The sequence below is a fragment of the Procambarus clarkii genome, chromosome 6, assembly GCF_040958095.1.
Source record: "Procambarus clarkii isolate CNS0578487 chromosome 6, FALCON_Pclarkii_2.0, whole genome shotgun sequence".
In the NCBI taxonomy this organism is placed as follows: domain Eukaryota; kingdom Metazoa; phylum Arthropoda; class Malacostraca; order Decapoda; family Cambaridae; genus Procambarus; species Procambarus clarkii.
The window spans coordinates 45393911-45416544 of NC_091155.1; the positions used below are offsets into that span (position 1 = coordinate 45393911).

Genomic DNA, 22634 nt, shown 5'->3' on the forward strand with positions numbered 1-22634 from the left:
CTCGTATACGAACTTACATGTTAACCGACGGGTCTCGTCCCCAAGGGGTTCGGAAACCAAGTGGTGCTCTGTAGAACATTCTATTGCGAACACATTGGTACAAAAATGAAATACATCGAAAAATAATGTCAGGACAGTGAATTGAATATACACTTTTCAAAGCGAGTTTCTCCAATATGCCGCCACGGGTAACACTTCGGCCACTTCCACACTGTTTTGGGTGGGCTACGACATTGAATCTATATTTATATGCTTATGTCCGTGTAGAGAATTTTATTGTGATTCCAATGATACCACAATTAGCGATGTAGGACAACTGTAGGCTTCGCAACCATTAAGAGAGTGGAAACATTTTGTTGCTGTTTGGCGCTCTCGGCGAGTGATCTGAATAGTTTTTTATTTGGTGTTGATAGTCCTTATGCTTTGGCGGCATTTTATAGGTATGTTCTTATAGACAATTTTATTGCGAACACAGTGATACCAAATTCAAATACGTGCGCCTTCAATTATTGTCAGGACAGTCAAAAGAGTGTACACTTTTTCGGTCTTACCGCGTAGGCGCGCGAACCGCCGAAAGCGCATAGGGTATGATTTTTTTCCGAACGCTGAGAGCGCGAAAGTGATAATTATTAATTTAACGCCGAGAGCGCGAAAGTGATAATTATAAATTTAACACTTTCGCCCGGGCATGACGCAGCATTGCGTCATCCGTTTACTGGCGGTAATACCGGGGATGACGCAGCATTGCGTCATCCACTTTAAATAATCGCCAAAAATCAGGTTTTTATCCGATTTTTTGGGGACTGGTTTTAAAATGTGCGCCGATGTCTTCCCATTTTCTTTGTTGAGCCTCGTGGCCCTCAAGTGGCTTGGCACACGATGTCGGCCCATTGTTTTCGCTCCACTGTTGTGATCAATGTCGCCTCCCCTCACATCTCAAACGTGTGAACATTTCGTCTATTTTCCGTGGCTATATTTCTTACTGCGGCTTTAGAAACTATCTACGCTTACTCCACGATGGATAGTGATCATGAACAAGGCCTTTCCAGGAAGAAAATTGTGAAAGAAAGGCTTGAAAAGGAAGGGAATTGGGAGTGTAGCTGGAAGGCGTCTGAGCACTCACTCGCGGCTAACGCATGGCCCGTCTTCAACTCGTCGGCGGTTGGAGCGTAACCAGGTTTTTTATTTTATATGCTAATGTTCCTCTAGAGAATTCTATTGCGAACCCATTGAGACCAAAATGAAAGACCTAGGATAAAAATTGAGGTGACCAGAGTGAAAATAGTGAAAACATTTTATCGTGTTTGTGCACTCCTGGGTAACTCATTCGCACTTTCTCTGTTTTCTGCGGGTAATTATCCAGGCTTTTGGAGTTTATATGCATTTAGTACTGTAGAGAATTCTATTGCGAACACAATGATACCAAATTTAATCTCGTAGGACGAGAATTAAGGTGACAAAGTTGAAGAGAGTATACACGTTTCAGAATTTACGCGCGCTCCCGTGACACCCTGGGTCCCATATCGCACAGTTGAAGGGTGGAGCGCGGGGTACGCCAAAGTGTTAACATACTTGGTACAACATGTCACAAGTTAGGCTTAGTTATAAATGCACACAAAACCAAATATGAGTATAGGAAACAAAGAAATATAACACTTTAAATGGTGTGGAACTGAGCCGTGTTCAGAAGTACAAGTATCTGGGCATGTATGTTGGATACACATGTGAGAGTAAAAATGCTGAAATAAATCATATCAGCACCTTATGTACAGCCCGTCTGCATTCTCTAAAAGCACTGGCTTTTTCTGGTAAAGGTGTAGGGGTACCTATCTTGCGGATGTTATACATAAGCACTGTTCGGTCCCTGATAGACTACGCAGCACCTGTTTTGTCTTACACCGGCCAAGGCAGAATTAAAAAAATAGAGCTGATACAGAATGAGGCTATGAGGATTATTCTTGGATGTCAAAGAAATGCAATGATTGAAATAATGAGAATGGAATTAAATTTACAAAGTGTGTATGATAGAGTACATGACATTAACACTAGAGTATCTATTCATTTCGTGCGGAGAAACGGAGGGGATAAGCTGTTTCAGAGCGTTCAGACCTGCTTGAGTGACGTACACACTTCCAGGAAACTGAGGGAGACACGCTACATGAGGGAATGAGCTCATGACCTCAGGGAATACGATGTACTTGACTGCTGTAAACCCTCTCCCCAGTGTAATAGGTCTGCTCCCTGGAAAGTACAGAAAATAGACGTCGAAATTGTACCCCTCAAGTTGAAAAAGATTCATCATGAACCGGGACAGTTACGGTGTTTGAATGGAAGCATGATATCTCAGGTACCAAGAGGCAACACTTTACATGTATATTGTGACGGGTCGGTGGCGGAGGATGGCAGGGCAGGGTGTGGTGTCCTAAAAAGAGAATATACTGAGTTTGGGACTGTGGACAGGAAAATTGAACTCCAACTTAGTAATTATATATCATCCACACAAACTGAACTACAGGCCATTCTGGCGTGTTTGGAGGAAGTACGTCGTGACGACAAAGATGTTTTTGTATTTGTCGATAGCCGAGGAGCACTTGATTCCTTAAACAGTCGAAACCCAGTCTTCATGTCCATAGTTGAAGATTGTAAGGATAACTGAGATACAGCTGAAAGGTCATAGTGTGAAATTCACTTGGATTCCATCTCATGTTGGAATGGTGCTCAACGAGGTAGCGGATGACTTGGCCAAATGTGCCACATCAAAACCACAAGTTGACATTGAATGTGAATTCACAATGAGACAAATAAGAAGCAAAATCAGAAATATTCAGGCACAGGCAGAAGTGGAGAGGTATAATGTATGAGAGAAGTCAAACCATGCAACACTACATGTATGCGAGTCAAAACACCCATTTCACTTATGGTAAAAGGAGAAATGCTTGGAGTGACTCTGTGCACATGCGGCTCAGGCTTGGGTACAAATATTACTGGGAATATGGGATATGATAATGTTCATAATAATGACACGAAGTGTAAACTATGTGGTATGTTAAGGTCCACTTTCCTGGATTTTCGACTTGGAATTACGGGCGTTTTCCCTAACCGCTTGTCAGATCACGACGTAAATTTACGGTGCGGTTTAAAATATTTGTAAAAAATCCAGTTTAAATCCGATTTACTTGGGGTTTGTTTCAAACTCCGCGCCATGAAATTCCCGTTCTCTCGGGTAGGCCGCAAGTCACGTCGGCCTACTGGGTCACGTGACAGGCCCATTGTTTTGTTGTCACGTGGAGCGATCGGATCTCTCTCCCCTCGGCTCTCCCCTCGCCCAACCTACACAATGCAGACACAAAGAAAGTTCAGAAAAGAAAACGAGTTCGCAGGGCAGATGGAACAGTAAGACTACAGCAGGTTGTGAACAAACCACAGGCAATTGTTGACTACAATAAGTTCATGAAGGGTGTTGACCACTTTGATCAAATGGTAAAGTATTACCATTTCGCAAGGAAATGTCACAAGTGGACCAAGAAAATAACATTTTATTTCTTGCAAATGGCATTGCAAAACGCTTATGCATTGTACAAGGCCAACACAGATGATCGAAGGAAACTAACTCTGCTCCAGTTCCATGAAGTTGCTATTTGGTCTTTATTGAAATTTGACAAGGCAGAGTGGCCTGCAACAACTACACCATCTCCACATCTAGTTCATGCTCCAGACATAAATGATGACACTGGTCCTGTGTATCCTGCTGCTGACCCGTCAACACCTGGCCCGTCGGGTGTAAGGCGCCCTCTCTTCATGTCTACACCTAGTGCTGAAGCTGAATCTGATGAAGATAATTCATATTCCACATTAGTGTTTGAAAACAATAGTGAGAGCGACGATTCAGACAGTAGTTTATTGCCAACCCAGAGACAACAGCGACGTGTTGTTATAGCAGAGACTCACCTGAACTATAAATTGAAACATGAGCTGGTAAAAATCCCCAAACGTCGCAGGTGTGAAGTGTGTTCAAAGTCGGGTATCAGGAAGGAAACTGGTATAGTGTGCAAGACATGCAATGTTCCACTTTGCGTCATACCTTGTTACACCACTTATCACAGGAAAAGGGTGTATTGGGTGGACAAGAAATAACCACCCACACCAGCTTCACTCCACCTAGGAACATCTGTTGAGCAACTTCAGGAATCAGTACCTGAAGGAGGTGGAGTGGAGATAAAATGCTCAACTTATTTTACTACAATCGTCTTTGCTTTGGTAAGTACACATAATTGTCTTAGATTGTTTCAGTATTGTAGTCTATTTTCTTAGGAATATTTTGATACCTAAATGAGAACTGTAGCACGAAAACTAAAGTAAGTATACAGGAAACAAGAGAAACTTTTTTTGTGGGTGTTGCGGGTGTGAGTTGGAGTGTCAAGAGCGGGTTCCGGTTGTGTGTTTTCCGTCATCTCTACAGCTGTGAATTCCAAGGAATTGTATTTGATATGCATATGTCTGTGTAGGGAATTTTATTCCGAACACTATACAAAAAAAAAAAAAACGGTGCGAAACAAGTATAAACTTGAAAAACATGAGCAAAGTAAAAACTTTTGACGCTCACGGGTACAAACACGCGTAAGATTTTATTCCCCGCAAATTTATTTGACACTGTGTTGGCCAACTCTACCCATGTTCTTATAGAACTTTCTATTGCGAACACATTGCTATAAAAATGAAATACGTAGCTCCAGAAATAATGTCAGGACAGTGAAATAAATATAAACATTCAAAGCACTGCATCACACCAGTGTCGTCGCTGCTGAAATCACGGCTAACGCTTCGCCCAGTTCCCACACTCGTGCGGGTCACCCGATACCATAATTAGACATTGATAGGCATATGTCTGGGTGGGGAATTTTATTGCGAGTTCAGTGATATCAAAATGAGCGCTGTAGGATGACTGTGTGGCTGGCAACAAACGAAAGAGTATGAACATTTACTTCCTGTTTGGGTGTCACGGCGAGTCATCTTCGTGTTTATTTACTTCGTGGTGGGATACCAAATGCTTGGGTGACATTTTATACATATGATCTTGTAGAGAATTTTATTGCCAACGCATTGATACCAAAATGAAAAACGTAGCTCGAGAATTGATGTTAGGAGCATGAAAAAATTATAAACTTTTTTGTGTTTACGCTTGAGCGCCCAGAACGCCGCGCGCACAACCCTTTTTTTTCCAGCTAGTGCCGCGTACATCATGTACTGTATTAACATGATGTACTGAATGGGGTGAGAATAGCTTGAGCTACCTCATCTCTTTGTGTGTATTTTACCTCAATAAACTTACCTCAATAAACTTATTTCAATTTCAACTACACGTCAGTAAGAAGAGAGGCAGAGAGGAACTTTGAGAACGGTATAGCAGACAAATGTATATCAAATCCAGGTCTTTTCTATAAATTCATTAAAAGCAAGCTGCAGGTAAAGGATACTGTAATATTCAGAAGTTGAAAATGGGGGGACAGATACACGGAAAATGGAAAAGAAATGTGTGAAACATTAAATGAAAAGTTCCAAAGTGTGTTTGTACAAAATGAGATCTTCAGAGAACCAGACGCAATAAGAATTCCAGAGAACAATATAGAGCATATAGAGGTGTCTAGAGATGAAGTGGAAAATATGCTAAAGGAGCTAAGTAAGAACAAAGCAGTTGGTCCAGATGGAGTTTCACCCTGGGTTCTGAGAGAATGTGCTTCTGAGCTCAGCATTCCACTTCACCTGATCTTTCAGGCATCCCTGTGTACAGGAGTCATAGCAGACATGTGGAAACAGGCTAACATAGTTCCAATCTACAAAAGTAGCAGCAGGGAAGACCCCCTCAATTATAGACCTATACAGTATCACTGACAAGTGTAATAGTGAAAATATTGGAAAAAATAATAAAAACTAAATGGGTAGAACACCTGGAGAGAAATGATATAATATCAGACAGACAGTATGGTTTCCGATCTGGAAGATCCTGTGTATCGAATTTACTCAGTTTCTATGATCGAGCCACAGGGATTTTACAGGAAAGAGATGGTTGGGTTGACTGCATCTATCTGGACCTAAAAAAGGCTTTCGACAAAGTTCCACATAAGAGGTTGTTCTGGAAACTGGAAAATATTGTAGGGGTGACAGGTAAGTTTCTAACATGGATGAAAGATTTTCTGACTGATAGAAAAATGAAGGCAGTAATCAGAGGCAATGTATCGGACTGGAGAAATGTCACAAGTGGAGTACCACAGGGTTCAGTTCTTGCACCAGTGATGTTCATTGTCTACATAAATGATCTACCAGTTGGTATACAGAATTATATGAACATGTTTACTGATGATGCTAAGATTATAGGAAGGATAAGAAACTTAGATGATTGTCATGCCCTTCAAGGAAGACCTAGACAAAATAAGTATATGGAGCACCACTTGGCAAATGGAATTTAATGTGAATAAATGCCATGTTATGGAATGTGGAATAGGAGAGCATAAACCCCACACAACCTATAAATTATGTGAGAAATCCTTAAAGAATTCTGATAAAAAAAAAAAGAGAGATCTAGGGGTGGTTCTAGATAGAAAACTATGTTCTGAGGACCACATAAAGAAAGTTGCGCAAGGAGCCTATGCCATGCTTTCTAACTTCAGAATTGCTTTTAAATACATGGATGGCGAAATACTAAAGAAATTGTTCACGACTTTTGTTAGGCCAAAGCTAGAATATGCAGCGGTTGTGTGGTGCCCATATCTTAACCCTTAAGTTGCGCAACACATCACATGATGGGTTGAGTGACCTGCTATAAATTGCGCATCTCATCATATGATGTATTGGAGTACTACGCACGATTTAAACAGCACGCGGATACACGGAGTTAACCTCACCTTCATCAGGGCTATTGTAAACAGACTCCATTTAAAAAAAAATCGTGGGCCAAATTCACGGGTGTGAGAGGCCTCAGTATTGAGTGAGCCACCAAGCCTGACGCACGCAGCATGAGCTCACAACACTGCTGTTCAGCTTGTGACCACAGCATCACCTAAAAATACCATAATACAGTATACATGTTCATGCTATTATTTAGCGATGATATTATTACAAAAGACCCCTGACTGTGATAAAAATGATCAGGTTTCGAATAATAGCTGGATTGTTGTGATAATTAGCGCTGTAGTGGGAGGAGTAATCTTGGTGGGGAGGAAGGTAGCATTGTCTGCTGACTCTGTGTGACCACCTTTTACTGTCTGGACTCACTATACCAGCTTAGTTGTTTGCTATGGTGAACAAAACATGCAGATACTTATATATAATGTCTGTATATAAAAGCAAAAACAGTATTGTGGGAGGAGAATGGTGGTGAGTCAGGTGAGTCAGGTGAGGGAGGGAGGGAGGGAGGGAGTGGCAGCCAGTGGCGGGCTGCCACTGCCACTCAGCATACCAACTTAGTGGTTCGTTATGGTGAACATGAATGTAGATACTTATATATACAGTAATCTGTATATACAGTGTAATAACAGCAAAAGGAGTGTGGGGGAGAAGCCATTTTGGTGATGGGTGTGGCAACATCTGCATGATTTGTCATGTTGGTAGAGGTGGCCACTGTGCTCTTTGGGCATTATACCGGCTTAGTTGAAGAGTTATGGTGAACAAAACATGTAGATACTTATTACCCTATATACAGACATTATATATAACACCACAAACAGTATTGTTGGGGGTGAAATTTTAGTGCGTCTCACTTTGAATGTGTGAGGGAAGCAGCCGCCACCTGACTGTGTGTAGCGACGTCTCTTAGTGCCTGAACTAACTATATCAACTTAGTTGTACAGTTGAGGTGAACAAAACATGTAGATACTTATATATAACGTCTGTATGTAGTGAATAAAAGCAAAAACAGTATTGTGGGAGGAGAATGTGGGTGAGTTGAGGGAGGGAGGAAGTAGCAGCCAATGGCAGGCTGCCACTGGCTGCTACTGTCACTGCCACTCAGCATACCAACTTAGTGGTTCGTTATGGTGAACACGAATGTAGATACTTATATATAACGTCGGTATATAGTGAATAAAAGCAAAAACAGTATTGTGGGAGGAGAATGTGGGTGAGTCAGGTGACTTGAGGGAGGGAGGAAGTAGCAGCCAGTGGCGGGCTGCCACTGCCATTCAACATGCCAACTTAGTGGTTCGTTATGGTGAACACGAATGTAGATACTTATATATAACGTCTGTATATAGTGAATAAAAGCAAAAACAGTATGGTGGGAGGAGAATGTGGGCGAGTGAGGTGTTGAGGGAGTGAGTGGCTGGCTGGTACACGGCGGTCACTCCTTGTTACTTTTTGACTCATGATAGCAACTTAGTGGTTCGTTATGGGGAATAAAACATGCAGATACTTATATATAACCTGTGTATATAGTGTAATAACCGACAAAGTATTTGTTCACTGTTTGATGAACATAATTGAATCAACAATATGCACACAATATTTTTGAGTACAGCGATGATTCACTCATTTTAATATATAAATATATCACACTACACACTATTGAATAATATTACAGCAAAAAAACTAAGAAAAATAATCAGAGACATTGAAATAATTAGATAATTATCTCTTTGTGGCCACTCCTGCCTGACAGCTGGGAGCAACAGACCATCTGGGACGCACGCTGAGTCAGCGCCTGTTTTTTGCCAGACTTCCCCGCCCTATAGCGGGCAATATATACCACTTACGATTTTTTTATTATTTTTTCCATGATCAGAAAACACAAGTTAACAGGTTTAGAAGAAAATATATATATATATTTTTTTTTTTTTGGGTATGTGCCTGTGGGTGACAAATGCTAATTAGCCCTGAGCAACACAAGGGTTAAGCAACACATCAACAAACTGGAAAAGGTGCAAAGACATGCCACTTAGTGGCTCCCAGAACTGAAGGGCAAGAGCTACGAGGAGTGGATAGAGGCATTATATATGCCAAAACTAGAAGACAGAAGAAAAAGAGGTGATATGATCATTACATACAAAATAGTAACAGGAATTGATAAAATCGACAAGGAAGATTTCCAGAGACCTGGAACTTCAAGAACAAGAGTTCATAGATTTAAACTAATTAAACAAAGATCCCGAAGAAATCACTTTCGCAAACAGAGTGGTAGACGGTTGGAACAAGTTAAGTGAGAAGGTGGTGGAGGCCAAAACCGTCAAAAGTTTCAAAGCGTTATATGACAAAGTGCTGGGTAGAGGGGACACCATGAGCGTAGCTTGTATCCTGTAACTACACTTAGGTAACTTAGGTACACTTAGGTAATTACTAGGGCTGCCCGCACCGCAGACAGTAGGGTGCGGTAAGCTGAAAACCTCAGGAAAGACGGAACCGATGCACCCGGGGTGACACAGAACCGAACCCGAGGAGGGGCAGACACCAAATCCAATTTGTACGCAGAGGGGGGAAAAGAGAACCCCACTCCTTGTAACAGTAAGCCCCGCTCAGAGGGCAGAAAAACCCAGGCAGGGTCTAACGGGACCCAAGATCCCCAAGTCTGCTCCAACCAACCTAGCGCGTTGCAACAACCTAAAGTGCACATGCAACGCCTGCATCACCTCTACCCGCAAAAGATCATCATTAGTTTGGGTAAACCGAGTCACCAGCAAGCAACAAAACTCGCAGGACTCCGGGTCGAAAGAGTCACCGACCCAACAGGCAGCGTGATGGAGGCAAAAACCAGTGAGGGTCACCCTAAGACAAGGGGACTGAGCAACCCTCGAACTCACACGAAGCGAGGAGGGGACTCAGAGGTCACATCCATTGGACCCGTGCACCCCCTGGGGTTTCCCAGGGTCCTGAGACGGAACTCACACTCAGGGAATCCCAGGCAGGGTACTGCTAACCAGCGCCCAAAACTACCGAGCAACTCTCTAAAGCTGAACCTCAGGAACATGTACACTCACGGGGACCTAGCAGGGGGTGCCACCAGAAAAGAACGTATGCAGGTCAAGTACAAAGGGGTAACAAGCAAGGCAGATCCCCCAACAAGGCAAAAAGAAAAAGAAAACCCCGCAAGAGGACAACGTACCCAAAAGGAACAGAGCCGGCCGCTATGAATGGTGAAAACAAGCAGCGCAGCACCCTGCGCCCCTTACTAGTGCAATCCGCCACTAACCCTAAGGTAAACAAGGGAGACAAAACCCTCTAGCACCCAAAGGGCGGCTGAAAAACCGAGCAGTGAAACGGCCTAACAGAGGCAGGACCCAAAGAACTTGTGGAAGGTGGCCCCAAGCTCCCAGGGCAGTACATACAGGGCACCTAGAGACGATAACCCTGGGTGCATGCAGCTTAGTACTGTAAAATAACTCATGTCTTGCGCAACCCCTGGAGGACAGCCACCACACTCAAAGCACAGCGCTGAAAATCACTGGAGCCAGAGCACACGACCTTCACCTCTAGCATCAACCTTAGAACTGAAGGGTGGATGGCTGGAGCGTGGGTCAGGGGCTTCCCCCTTCCCCCTCCCGGGGAGGGGGATGCTGCGTAGACAGTGGGCCGGCGACATGTGACATCATGCTTGTTTGCTCGTTTCTTTTTGGGGAGTTCTATCCACTTGTTCGGCTTTTTGTAGCAATTTTCACCAGAATAGGGGTTTGTTTTGGGACGCTTACCTTTCTGGATGCCTGACCCGGTTGATAGCAGACATAGAATGCTTCCAACCACATGAGGGTTTCTATAGGCCATTGCTCCCCTTGCCTCTCTGAGGGGGTCCAGGTTCTGGCATGTGGTCCCGGGTAGACCCACACAACTCTATACACATGACTGATGTCAAAGCCTGACATTAGCATATCAGCCTGGATAGCTCCAGGGAGCCAATGGGTCTCCCTCCCCCCCCCCCCCCAGAAAAATCACTGAATGTGGTGAAATGCTAATTTCTGAGTGAGCACCAGAGGCTCCCGGACACCCTCCCTCCTTCTTGGAGTCGGTGTGTTCCATTATCATTAGAACCGAGGGGTGGTGTGGGCTGGTTGAGCCGGTCTCCCCCACCTCCTCCCCCAATGAGAGGAGGTGGGGGCAAACTCATGCTAGTTTCACAAAAATTTTTGGTTATTTAATTTTCATAGTTGGGAAAGGAGGGGGGGGGGGGTTCCTTTGGCAGTTTTTGAGGGTGCAGTCTTGGTTTTAACCATGCAGTAGTCTATTATGATTTTCCTACCTTTCTGGGTGCCTTCCCTTGGATGGTGGCAAAGATGATAAACTTTATATTTAACATGTTCATAGGCCACCACTCCCTGTGCCGGGGAGGAGGGACAAATTCTGCCTCATGGACCCCAGTAGGCCAATAAGAACTGTGACTGATGGCACCTAGTAAAATGGAAGCTATCAGTGTGATAGCTTCCAGGGCTCACTCAGAAATTGGTGTTTGATTATATTCAATGCCATTTTTTTTGTACTTTAATTTCTAGGAATTTATTGGTTAATTTTAAGCATGACATTATATGCAATATGTAAATATTTTAAATTAAAAGTATAAAGTTGGTAGACAATTTTGGGTTGGTCTAACACCAAGTCAAGTCCTAACACCACATTTGTGTTGAGCAAATAACTTACCTCAACACCACAGGTGTGGCCTGAGCAAATAACTAACCTCAACACCACAGGTGTGAGCTGAGCAAATAACTAACCTCAACACCACAGGTGTGGCCTGAGCAAATAACTAACCTCAACACCACAGGTGTGGGCTGAGCAAATAACTAACCTCAACACCACAGGTGTGGGCTGAGCAAATAACTAACCTCAACACCACAGGTGTGGGCTGAGCAAATAACTAACCTCAACACCACAGGTGTGGGCTGAGCAAATAACTAACCTCAACACCACAGGTGTGGGCTGAGCAAATAACTAACCTCAACACCACAGGTGTGGGCTGAGCAAATAACTAACCTCAACACCACAGGTGTGGCCTGAGCAAATAACTTACCTCAACACCACAGGTGTGGCCTGAGCAAATAACTAACCTCAACACCACAGGTGTGAGCTGAGCAAATAACTAACCTCAACACCACAGGTGTGGCCTGAGCAAATAACTAACCTCAACACCACAGGTGTGGGCTGAGCAAATAACTAACCTCAACACCACAGGTGTGGGCTGAGCAAATAACTAACCTCAACACCACAGGTGTGGGCTGAGCAAATAACTAACCTCAACACCACAGGTGTGGGCTGAGCAAATAACTAACCTCAACACCACAGGTGTGAGCTGAGCAAATAACTAACCTCAACACCACAGGTGTGGGCTGAGCAAATAACTAACCTCAACACCACAGGTGTGGCCTGAGCAAATAACTAACCTCAACACCACAGGTGTGGGCTGAGCAAATAACTAACCTCAACACCACATGTGCGCGCTGTGCCAATGATCAATTCGCAGAGTTGTTTAAGAGGCGTGAGCACCAGTGGCGGGTCCTGGATTTTGATCTTGGCAATTTCATAGACGTGTTTAAGTGTTATTTTCCCACTCACTTCCCTTCCTGTAGGTATAGGAATACTGACAATTATTTCACAAACGGCAATAATAAAATACTGAATTTGTCGCACAAAATACAAAAGTGATTAAATTCAACTGGAAGAAGACAATATATTTATTTTTCTAAAATCATAATACAGGGGGTAAGTAATTAAGTATACAACATCAATATAATGTTTGGTAATAAATAAATTCAAACATTATAATGATGCATTTCAAAATAAAAAACCAGCGTTGAATGTAATGAAACGCCATTTTCTCGGTGAGACACGGAGGCTCCCTGGAGCTTACTAGGCTGATATGCTAATGTCAGGCTTTGGCATCAGTCCTGTGTATGGAGTTCAATGGGCCTACCGGGGACCACGAGCCAGAACCTGGGCCCCTCAGAAGAGGCAAGGGGAGCAATGGCCTATAGAAACCCCCATGTGGTTGGAAGCATTCTATGTCTGCCATCGACCGGGTCAGGTACCTAGAAAGGTAAGCATCCCAAAACAAACCCTATTCTGGTGAAAATATGGCTACCAAAAGCCGAACAAATGGATAGAACTCCTCTAAACGAAACGAGCAAACGATCAAGACGTCACACGTCGCCACGCCACTGTCTGCGCACCTCCCCCCTCTCTGGGAGTTGGAAGGGAAAGTCCCAGACCCCACACGCTGGCTATCCACCCTTTAGTTCTTAGGCTGGATGTCAAAATGCGCGAAAAACCGCTGTCCGGAGGGAGGGACGGATGCCTGGGAACCTCCGGGTCTCGCCCAGAAAATGGCGTTTCATTACATTCAACGCTGGTTTTCTGGGGGGAGCCCCTTCAGCTCCCTGGAGCTAACTACCCACAGAGGAAAAAAACATAGGGACTTACCTGGGAGGCAGTGGCTGCTCACTCCTCAACTCGAAGTCCAGACAACTGGCTGCAACCCCCAACCCAAAGCGACACAAGCCCGACTAGGCCCAGGGACGTTGACATGGTAACGAGCAGCCAGGACCCTCTTCGACCACCAAAAACCCTGTGCCCGAATATCAGCCCACAACATGTTGCCAAAGACGGCAGCAAGAGCAGCGAACTTACGAACGTCATGGACACGGGGATAAACCGCAGGCTGGCTACCCTTAATAACTCTGCGGATGACCTGGGAGACCTGCACCCGTGAACAGGGAAGAAGGGAAACTGGATCAATCCAAAGTGCGTCCCCGAACACAGAAGCCGTGGCGCCCAAATAACGGCGAAGAGCCACAACCAGACAAAACATAATGCACCCCCTGCCTAACCAACCAAGTATCCACAACCCAGGGACCCCTCCAGAAAGCAGCAGTCTCATTCTTCGCCAGAAAAGGAGACGGCTGCAAACGAACAAAACCATCATGAAAACTGAAAAAGCAGAAACCCCTGCGCTAGAGGAGAGCATGAAGCTCACCAACCCGACCCCCAGAGGCCAATGCCAACAGAAAGAGAGCCTTGGAGAAACAATCCTGAACCGAAGGAGCCACAACAAACCGAGGAGAAGAAAGATAAGAGAGCACTCTGTCCAATCGCCAGGGCGGCTTAGGTAGCGCATGAGCAGGCCGGAGGTGAAACAACGCCCGAGACAGCTTGTGAAACAGTGCAGAAGTAACGTCAATACCAAAAGCAAGCTGAAGCGGCTCCACCAGCGCCACAAGATACGTGGCGACAGTGTCAGGCATAAGGTGACGGTCCTGGAACAACCAAGAAAGAAAGAACAACACCACCCTAACAGAAAGCGAAGTACAACGATGAAGACGCAGGAAGAAACGGAAGGACTGCCAGGAAACTTTGTACTGCTGCCAAGACGAAACCCGCAGGTGGGACACTAACAAAGAAGCCACCTGATAACCATAGAGATGATGATAAACTCGAGTAAAAAATACCATATGCGAAGACTCAAGGAGAAGATCGAACCAGCCACGTGACGTTCCGGTCCAATGTGCTGGAAAAGGCGGAGCCGCAGGGAAACCTCCGGGTTCGGACACCGAGCAAGCAGCGCCTGAAACCACGGCTGGGCCGGCCACCACGGGGCCAACAGGACTACTCTCCCCTGGTAGGTCTCCAAGCGAGTCAGGACCTGGAGCAACAACTGAACTGGGGGAAAGAGGTACAGGAACCCCCACCTCAACCAGTCCTGCCGAAAGGCATCGACCCTGATGGCCTTGCAATCAGGGAAGGGCGCCACATACAGAGGGAGGCACCGCGACGACACCGACGCGAAGAGATCAACCTCGGGGCTTCCGATCCTCTGGCAAAGTGTACGGAAAGAGTCGGCGTCGACAGTCCATTCCGTGGACAGGGGAACGAAACGAGACAGGCTGTCGGCCAAGACATTGGACATTCCCTGCACGTGAACAGCCAAGGACTGCATCGAACCCCCCCATCCCCCCAGTTCAGGCAATGAACCACAGGGGAGCAATCCAAATGGAGCCGGATTGTTAATCCGCAGGCGACCAGAACCCTCTGAAGAGCAAACCACACCGCTGTGAACTCTCATACCGTGCTGTGGGCCCAACGAAAGGACGGACCCCACCGTCCTTGGCAAGCCTGGTGAGCACTGGTCACAAAACCCCAGCTGAGAGACGACGCGTCTGTGAACACATCGAGCGAGGGGTCGGGCAGGCGCCAAGGCACTGAACCTCGAAAAACCCGAAGAGGAAGCCGGCAACGCAGCAGCCGATGCAAGGCCCCCTGGGGCCGAACCCAGTGATCGGGATAAAGACGAAAGGGACGTTCCTGAAGGAACCAGAACAGTCGACGAAGCCAAACCCGACCCGGCGGGTAGACCATCATCGTGAAGTTCAGGCTCCCACACAGACTCTCGAGCAACTGATGGGTGACTTGGGAGCCCCCCAGAAACAGGCGCATGCGGGATCGCAGCCATAGGAGACTCCGGAAAAAGAGACACGGAAGGTCACGCAGGAGATAAGGCGCTAGGGCTGCCCGCACCACAGACGGTAGGATGCGGTAAGCCGAAAACCTCCGGAAAGATGGAACTGACACACCCGGGGGGACACGGAACCGAACCTGAGGAGGGGCAGACACCAAATCCAACTCGTACGCAGAGGGGGAAAGGCAAACCCCACTCCTCAAAACAATAAGCCCCGCTCAGATTGCAGAAAAACCCAGGTGGGGGACTAGTGGGGCCCAAGGCCCCCCAAGTCAGCCCCTCCCCCACCTCAGGATCCTCCTCCACAGGACCCGGGGCCGAGTCATCCCCCAAAGCACCAGCCCCTAAAGAAAAGGCCAGTGCAGCCGCGTAAGCCAGATGGAAGGGTTTATGAACGCCTCCATTGCCACACCGGAAGGGGCATCCACTGAGACTGCCTGGTTGAACCTGGTTGATGGGGTTCTGGGAGTTCTTCTACTCCCCAAGCCCGGCCCGAGGCCAGGCTTGACTTGTGAGAGTTTGGTCCACCAGGCTGTTGCTTGGAGCAGCCCGCAGGCCCACATACCCACCACAGCCCGGTTGGTCCGGCACTACTTGGAGGAATAAATCTAGTTTCCTCTTGAAGATGTCCACGGTTGTTCCGACAATATTTCTTATGCTTGCTGGGAGGACGTTGAACAACCGCGGACCTCTGATGTTTATACAGTGTTCTCTGATTGTGCCTATGGCACCTCTGCTCTTCACTGGTTCTATTCTGCATTTTCTTCCATATCGTTCACTCCAGTACGTTGTTATTTTACTGTGTAGATTTGGTACTTGGCCCTCCAGTATCTTCCAGGTGTATATTATTTGATATCTCTCTCGTCTTCTTTCTAGTGAGTGCATTTGGAGGGCTTTGAGACGATCTCAATAATTTAGGTGCTTTATTGCGTCTATGCGTGCCGTATATGTTCTCTGTATTCCCTCTATTTCAGCAATCTCTCCTGCTCTGAAGGGGGAAGTGAGTACTGAGCAGTACTCAAGACGGGACAACACAAGTGACTTGAAGAGTACAACCATTGTGATGGGATCCCTGGATTTGAAAGTTCTCGTAATCCATCCTATCATTTTTCTGGCTGTCGCAATGTTCGCTTGGTTATGCTCCTTAAACATTAGGTCGTCAGACATTATTATTCCCAAATCCTTTACATGCTGTTTTCCTACTATGGGTACATTTGATTGTGTTTTGTACTCTGTATTATGTTTAAGGTCCTCATTTTTACCGTACCTGAGTACCTGGAATTTATCACTGTTAAACATCATGTTATTTTCTGATGCCCAGTCGAAAACTTTATTAATATCAGCTTGAAGTTTTTCAATGTCTTCAGCCAAGATAATTTTCATACTGATTTTTGTGTCATCTGCAAAGGATGATATGAAGCTGTGACTTGTATTTTTGTCTATATCTGATATGAGAATAAGGAAAAGCAGCGGTGCAAGGACTGTACCCTGAGGTACAGAGCTTTTAACTGCACTTGGACTAGATTTTATATGGTTGACCGTTACTCGCCGAGTCCTGTTTCACAGAAAACTGAGTATCCAGCGTCCTACTTTACCGGTTATTCCCATTGACTTCATTTTGTGTGCTATCACGCCATGGTCACATTTATCGAAAGCCTTTGCGAAGTCCGTGTATATCACATCAGCATTCTGTTTATCTTCTAATGCCTCTGTGACTTTGCCGTAGTGCTCAAGTAGCTGTGAGAGGCACGATCTTCCCGCTCGAAATCCATGTTGGCCTGGGTTGTGAAGGTCATTGGTCTCCATGAAATTGGTGACCTGACTCCTAATCACTCTCTCAAATACTTTTATGATGTGTGATGTTAGTGCAACTGGTCTATAATTCTTTGCCAATGCTTTGCTCCCTCCCTTGTGTAGAGGGGCTATGTATGCTAGACATGTGTCATATGTCTATGTCTACCCGAGTCTCACGACCATCTAAACCCTGCCCCGACTCCAAAACCCTCAGACGCTTCGGGGCCGTAAGGAGGGTGAGGGGGAGAACCAAAATGAACCACAACAGGGGAAGGATGAGGGGGGGGGGGGATGGGTGTGGACTGAACCAAGGTCGAAGCGACCCTCCACCCCAAGTCCGGGGTCCCTATCAGCAAAACGGGGCAGCCTCGGGGCATCCGGGTGAGCAACCAACTGAGCGCGTTGCAACAACCTAAAGCGTACATGCAACGCCGACGCCGCCTGTACCCGTTGAAGATCATCATTAGACTGGGTAAACTGAGTCACCAGCAAGCAACAGAACCCGCAGGACTCCGGGTTGAAAGTGTCACAGACCCAACAGGCAGCGTGTCGGAGGCAAAATAAGTGAGAGTCACCCTGAGACAAGGGAACCGAGCAACCCTCAAACTCGCACGAAGCGAGGGGAAACTCCGGGGTCACATCCATCGAAACCACACGCCCCTGTGGGGTTTCCCAGGGTCCTGAGATGGAACTCACGCTCAGGGAATCCCAGGCAGGGTACTGCTAACATGTGCCCAAAACTACCAATCAACTTTCTAAAGCTGAACCTCAGGGACGTGTACACTCACGGGACCTACACTCAGGGGACCTAGCACCACCAGAAGAAAAATGTGCATTAGGGCAGATACCAAGGGGCAAGCAAGGCAGACTGCCCCCTTCCCCAATAAGGCACAAACAAAAAGAAAAACAAAACCCCGCAAGAGGACAACGTACCCAAAGGAACAGAGCCTGCCGCTATGAATGGCGAAAATAAGCTGCGCAGCACCCTGCGCCCCTTACTAGTGCAAACTGCCTCTTACCCTAAGGTAAACAAGGGAGACAAAACACCCAAGCACCCAAAGGGCGGCCAAAAAAAACTGAGCAGTTAAACAGCCCAGCAGAGGCAGGACCCAAAGAAATTGTGGAAGGTAACCCCAAGCCCCAGGGGCAGTACTTACAGGGCACCTAGGGAAGGTAACCCTAGGTGCATGCAGCCCGAGTACTGTAGAATAACTCCTGGCTCTCGCACCCCTGGATGACAGCCACTACACTCTAAGCACAGTGCTGAAAAGTCACTGGAGCCAGAGCACATGACCTCTGCCTCTAGCATCAGCCTTAGAACTGAAGGATGAATATTTGGCGAAAGGGTCTGGGGCTCCCCACATCCCCCTCCCGGGGAGGGGGGGGGGGGGGGGCTACACAGACAGCGGCGCGGGGACGTGTGATGTTATGCTCTTTTCTTTATTGGGAGATCTATCCACTTGTTTGGCTTTTGGTAGCAATTTTTACCAGAATAGGGGTTTGTTCTGGGACGCATACCTTTCTGGGTGCCTGACCCGGCAGACATAGAATGCTTCCAACCACACAGGAGTTTCTATAGGCCATTGCTCCCCATGCCTCTGTGAGGGGGGCCAGGTTCTGGCTCGTGGTGCCCGGTAGGCCCACAGAACTCCATACACATGACTGATGCCAACATCTGACATTAGCATATCAGGCTGGATAAGCTCTGGGGAGCTGAAGGGGCTCCCCCGAGAAAACAGCATTGAATGTAATGAAATGTCAGTTTCTGGGTGAGCCACAATCACACTGATTAAGTGCCATACTACTAGGTGTCACCAGTTGCAGAGTTTTATTGGCTTACTGGGGCCCACGAACCAGAACCAGTCCCCTCAGAGAGGTGCAGGGAGTGATGTTCTATGAACACTTTACATTTAAAATTTATCAGCTTTGCCACCATCCAAAGGAAGGCATCCAGAAAGATAGTTGGATCAAAACATGGGTTAAAACGAAACAGCAGCCTCAAAATTGTGATAAGAAGTCCCAAGCAATGAAAACAAACCACCAAAATTTAGTAAAATAGCTCTCCACTAGTTTGTACCCACCTGCCCCCTTGCCAGGAGGAGGAGGAGGAGGAGGAGGAGGAGGAGGAGGAGGAGGAGGGGGGGGGGGAGGAGGATGAGGACGAGGAGGAGGGAGCTGGCTGTACACAGGCCAGTTGTGCAGCTGGCTCAACTGGAAAGCAATTGGGAGTGTGCAGAGTGCCATATGGCATTTTTAGGTATAGTTAGCAATTCAAAACTCCTGTTGCTCACATTCTGTGCTCATGGACTCCAGTAATCAGACACAATTTTGAAAAAAAATCGTCAGCATCCGTACTGGCTGCAAGAGCCTCAGTATTGAGAAAGCATTCAAGGTGAGCATGCAAAGGCAGCTCACAGCAATGCTGTGCAGCTAGGGGCTCGAGCACCACTTAGTAATGATGAATAAAATAGGCAACTGTAATTATTTTGCGCTGATAGTGTCATTGATGATCCTGACTGTGATAAAGACCATGTACACTGTTTAGATATCAGTGAACACAATACATCATGAGGTAGAGCGACAGAACCCCAGTCACTGTTTCCTGCATCTACGCATCATGAAATGACCTCATGTTCCTTCACAATGTAACCTTGTGGAAATGGATTCATGTTCGAGACTTTCGTGATAGTAATGTAGTAATAACAACAGTTTTGTAGCTGGTCATAGCGAAATGTGTAGAATATTGGAGGTATTGCCTTGCATCATGACGGCTGGCATCGTCTGCCCGTATCATGTGGCTCCATGCTACAATCTGATTTCATCATCATACCCACCTGAACTGCTTATTACTTTGCTATGGTGCCAGCCCGTCCTCCAAAAATGGGGAGGTAAATGTACACAGCCCCATAAGTGCAATTATGTACTATGTATAACAGTTAAGAATTGTACTTATTTACACTAAGTATTAAATCGTACTGTCAAATATATTGTGAATATTTGAGTTTACCTAAAAAGCTGAATAGAAAACCACGACCTAACCTAACCGTCTTAGTTTGTGAAGATAAGAATTTTATTGCATCTTAATTATAACTACTACTTAACCTATAGCTATATTGATATTACAGTTTTATAAAACAAATAAAAACAAAACTAAAATATTTCAATAAATTGTAAAGTAACTCAGGATATTTTCAAATTTTGTATAAAATCTCTATTCTTTAATAAAAGTGAAAAAGAAAGTCCTAATATTTAAAACTTGTTTATAGCAACTGAGCTTTAAAATTTCATATTAAAATTTTAAGTGTCCTAACAGAAAACGAGGAGATTTAAATCAGGGGAGGGGGATGGGTAAATGTAACAGCCCCATAAGTGCAATTATGTACTATGTATAGCAGTCAGGAAATGCACTTATTACACTTAATATTAAAACGTACTGTCAATTCGGAGGATGGGTTGATGGTGCATATAAATGTTGATAGCCATATATAATGTGCATATAAAGTTCATCCCCAGGCACCGAAGCCATGGCGTGCAAATAACAGCGGAGAGTCGCAACTGGACACAACACATGATGCACCCCCGGCCTGACCAACCAAGCAACAACAACCCAAGGACCCCTCCAGAAAGCAGCAGTCTCATTCTTTGCCAGTAAAGAAGGGGATTAGTCCCCTGTAGGAGCCTACCCTGAGCCCCCCCCCCCACAGGAGCCTGCCCTGAGCCCCCGTTAGGAGGCGGGGCCACCCAACGCCACTGCAGGCCGTCAGAAACAACCCGAAAAGCCCACAAATCATGAGACCAGGCATGAGCAAACAGAGCAAGCCTTACCCCCTCATTGCCCCATTAATGGGACGAATTGCAAAAGGGCCAATGCCCCTTACGAGAACCCGAGCTTTGCACAGAGCGAACACCGAGCCAACCAGACAAAGACGGGTCTGAAGGTGGCATCGGTTCCCAAACTGGCATCTGAAGCCTACCACGACGAGCAGAACCCCGAATCCTGGCACGACCCCTCTGGGAAGGCCCCCCCCCCAGGACGCCCGGAGAACCAACAAATCGGACTTCGTACGACAGTTAGCAGAAGCCACCTGCAGATACTGCCCCATCACAGAATCAGCAAACAGCATGGTACAAAAAGGCGAAGACATTCCAAGAGCCAGGGCCCAAGCCAATTCCAAGGAGGAAGCAAGTACAGCCTGCCGACACGCGAGCAGGGAGGCATAAAAAACAGTGACACTACATCCTGTAGGATTGGCACAAAGAGCTTCAACAAGGCAGATGATGCATGCGCCGCTGAGACCAAGGCGCCAGACCCTAGAACGACCCCAGGCGCTCTTACATCCTCCTCATGCTAGTCTCTGCAGACAGCTCCAGAAGGGAAGTAAAATGCAAAGTCGAAGCCAGCAGGCCACGAGCGCGCAAGTCCTCACCAACCAGTGCAGCCGAAAGGGAGAGAACCTGCACATGAAGCTGCACGACGCCCACATCCCGAGGAAGGGCAGGGGCGAACATGCACTCAGAGGTTCTCAAACTCGCCCTCTAGGAAAACCTGGACCACCATCAACGACTCACGCCACTCAAGTATGCAGGGACGACAGAAAGTATGCCAAGCCTCCAAAGCAAAAACAGGACAGTTCACCGGCCAGGACAACTCCAGAACCTTAAAATGAATCCAGTAGGGAAACGAAGACCCAAACCTGAACGTAGACGAATCCATAATAGAGGCGTAATCCGGGTTGCGCAGGATGTAAACCGCAAAGGCCTCCTGCACCACATGAGGCGGGATCTTGAGGTTATCTTGAGATGATTTCGAGGCTTTTTTAGTGTCCCCGCGGCCCGGTCCTTGACCAGGTCCCCACCCCCAGGAAGCAGCCAGTGACAGCTGACTAACACCCAGGTACCTATTTTACTGCTAGGTTACAAGGGCATAGGGTGAAAGAAACTCTGCCCATTGTTTCTCGCCAGCGCCTGGGATCGAACCCAGGACCACAGGATCATAAGTCCCGCGTGCTGTCCGCTCGGCCGACCGGCTCCCTAATGCAGAGCAATTAATGCGGGAAGCTGAAAACCTCCGGAAAGACGGGACCGAAGCACCCGAAGACACAGAACCAAACCCGGGGAGGGGCAGGCACCAAATCCAATTCGTACAAAGAAGGGGGGTGATGGGAAGAAAATCCCACTCCTTGTAACAGTAAGTCCCGCTCAGAGGGTAGAAAAACCCAGGCGGGATCCATCGAGGCCCAAGTCAGCCCCTCCCCCTCCCTGGGAACCACCACATCAGGATCCGGGGACCGAGTCATCTTCCCAAGCCCCAGCCTCAAAAGAAAAGACCAGCACAGCCGTACAAGCAGGAAGAAAGGCTGCCCACTGGTCAGACCCAGACGCTTCGGCAGGGAGGAACGACTCGAATGCCTCCGTCGCCACC

At 46.7% G+C, this 22634-nt stretch overlaps 1 protein-coding gene across 2 annotated transcripts in view; it reads right to left on the reverse strand.

The window, feature by feature from the left end:
• mRpL11 (mitochondrial ribosomal protein L11) overlaps positions 1 to 22634 on the reverse strand; it is a 117988-nt gene that overhangs the window by 16726 nt on the left and 78628 nt on the right. The window contains exons 4-5 of one of the 2 annotated variants that reach the window (XM_069308981.1): positions 12388 to 12530; positions 3517 to 3826 (exon numbers count right to left, since the gene is read on the reverse strand). In XM_069308981.1, the coding sequence (XP_069165082.1) occupies positions 3809 to 3826; positions 12388 to 12530 (161 nt within the window). In that variant the 3' untranslated portion in view covers positions 3517 to 3808. Of the gene's footprint in view, positions 1 to 3516; positions 3827 to 12387; positions 12531 to 22634 lie in introns of those variants that run through there. The other variant, XM_045736246.2, reaches the window with a different exon arrangement.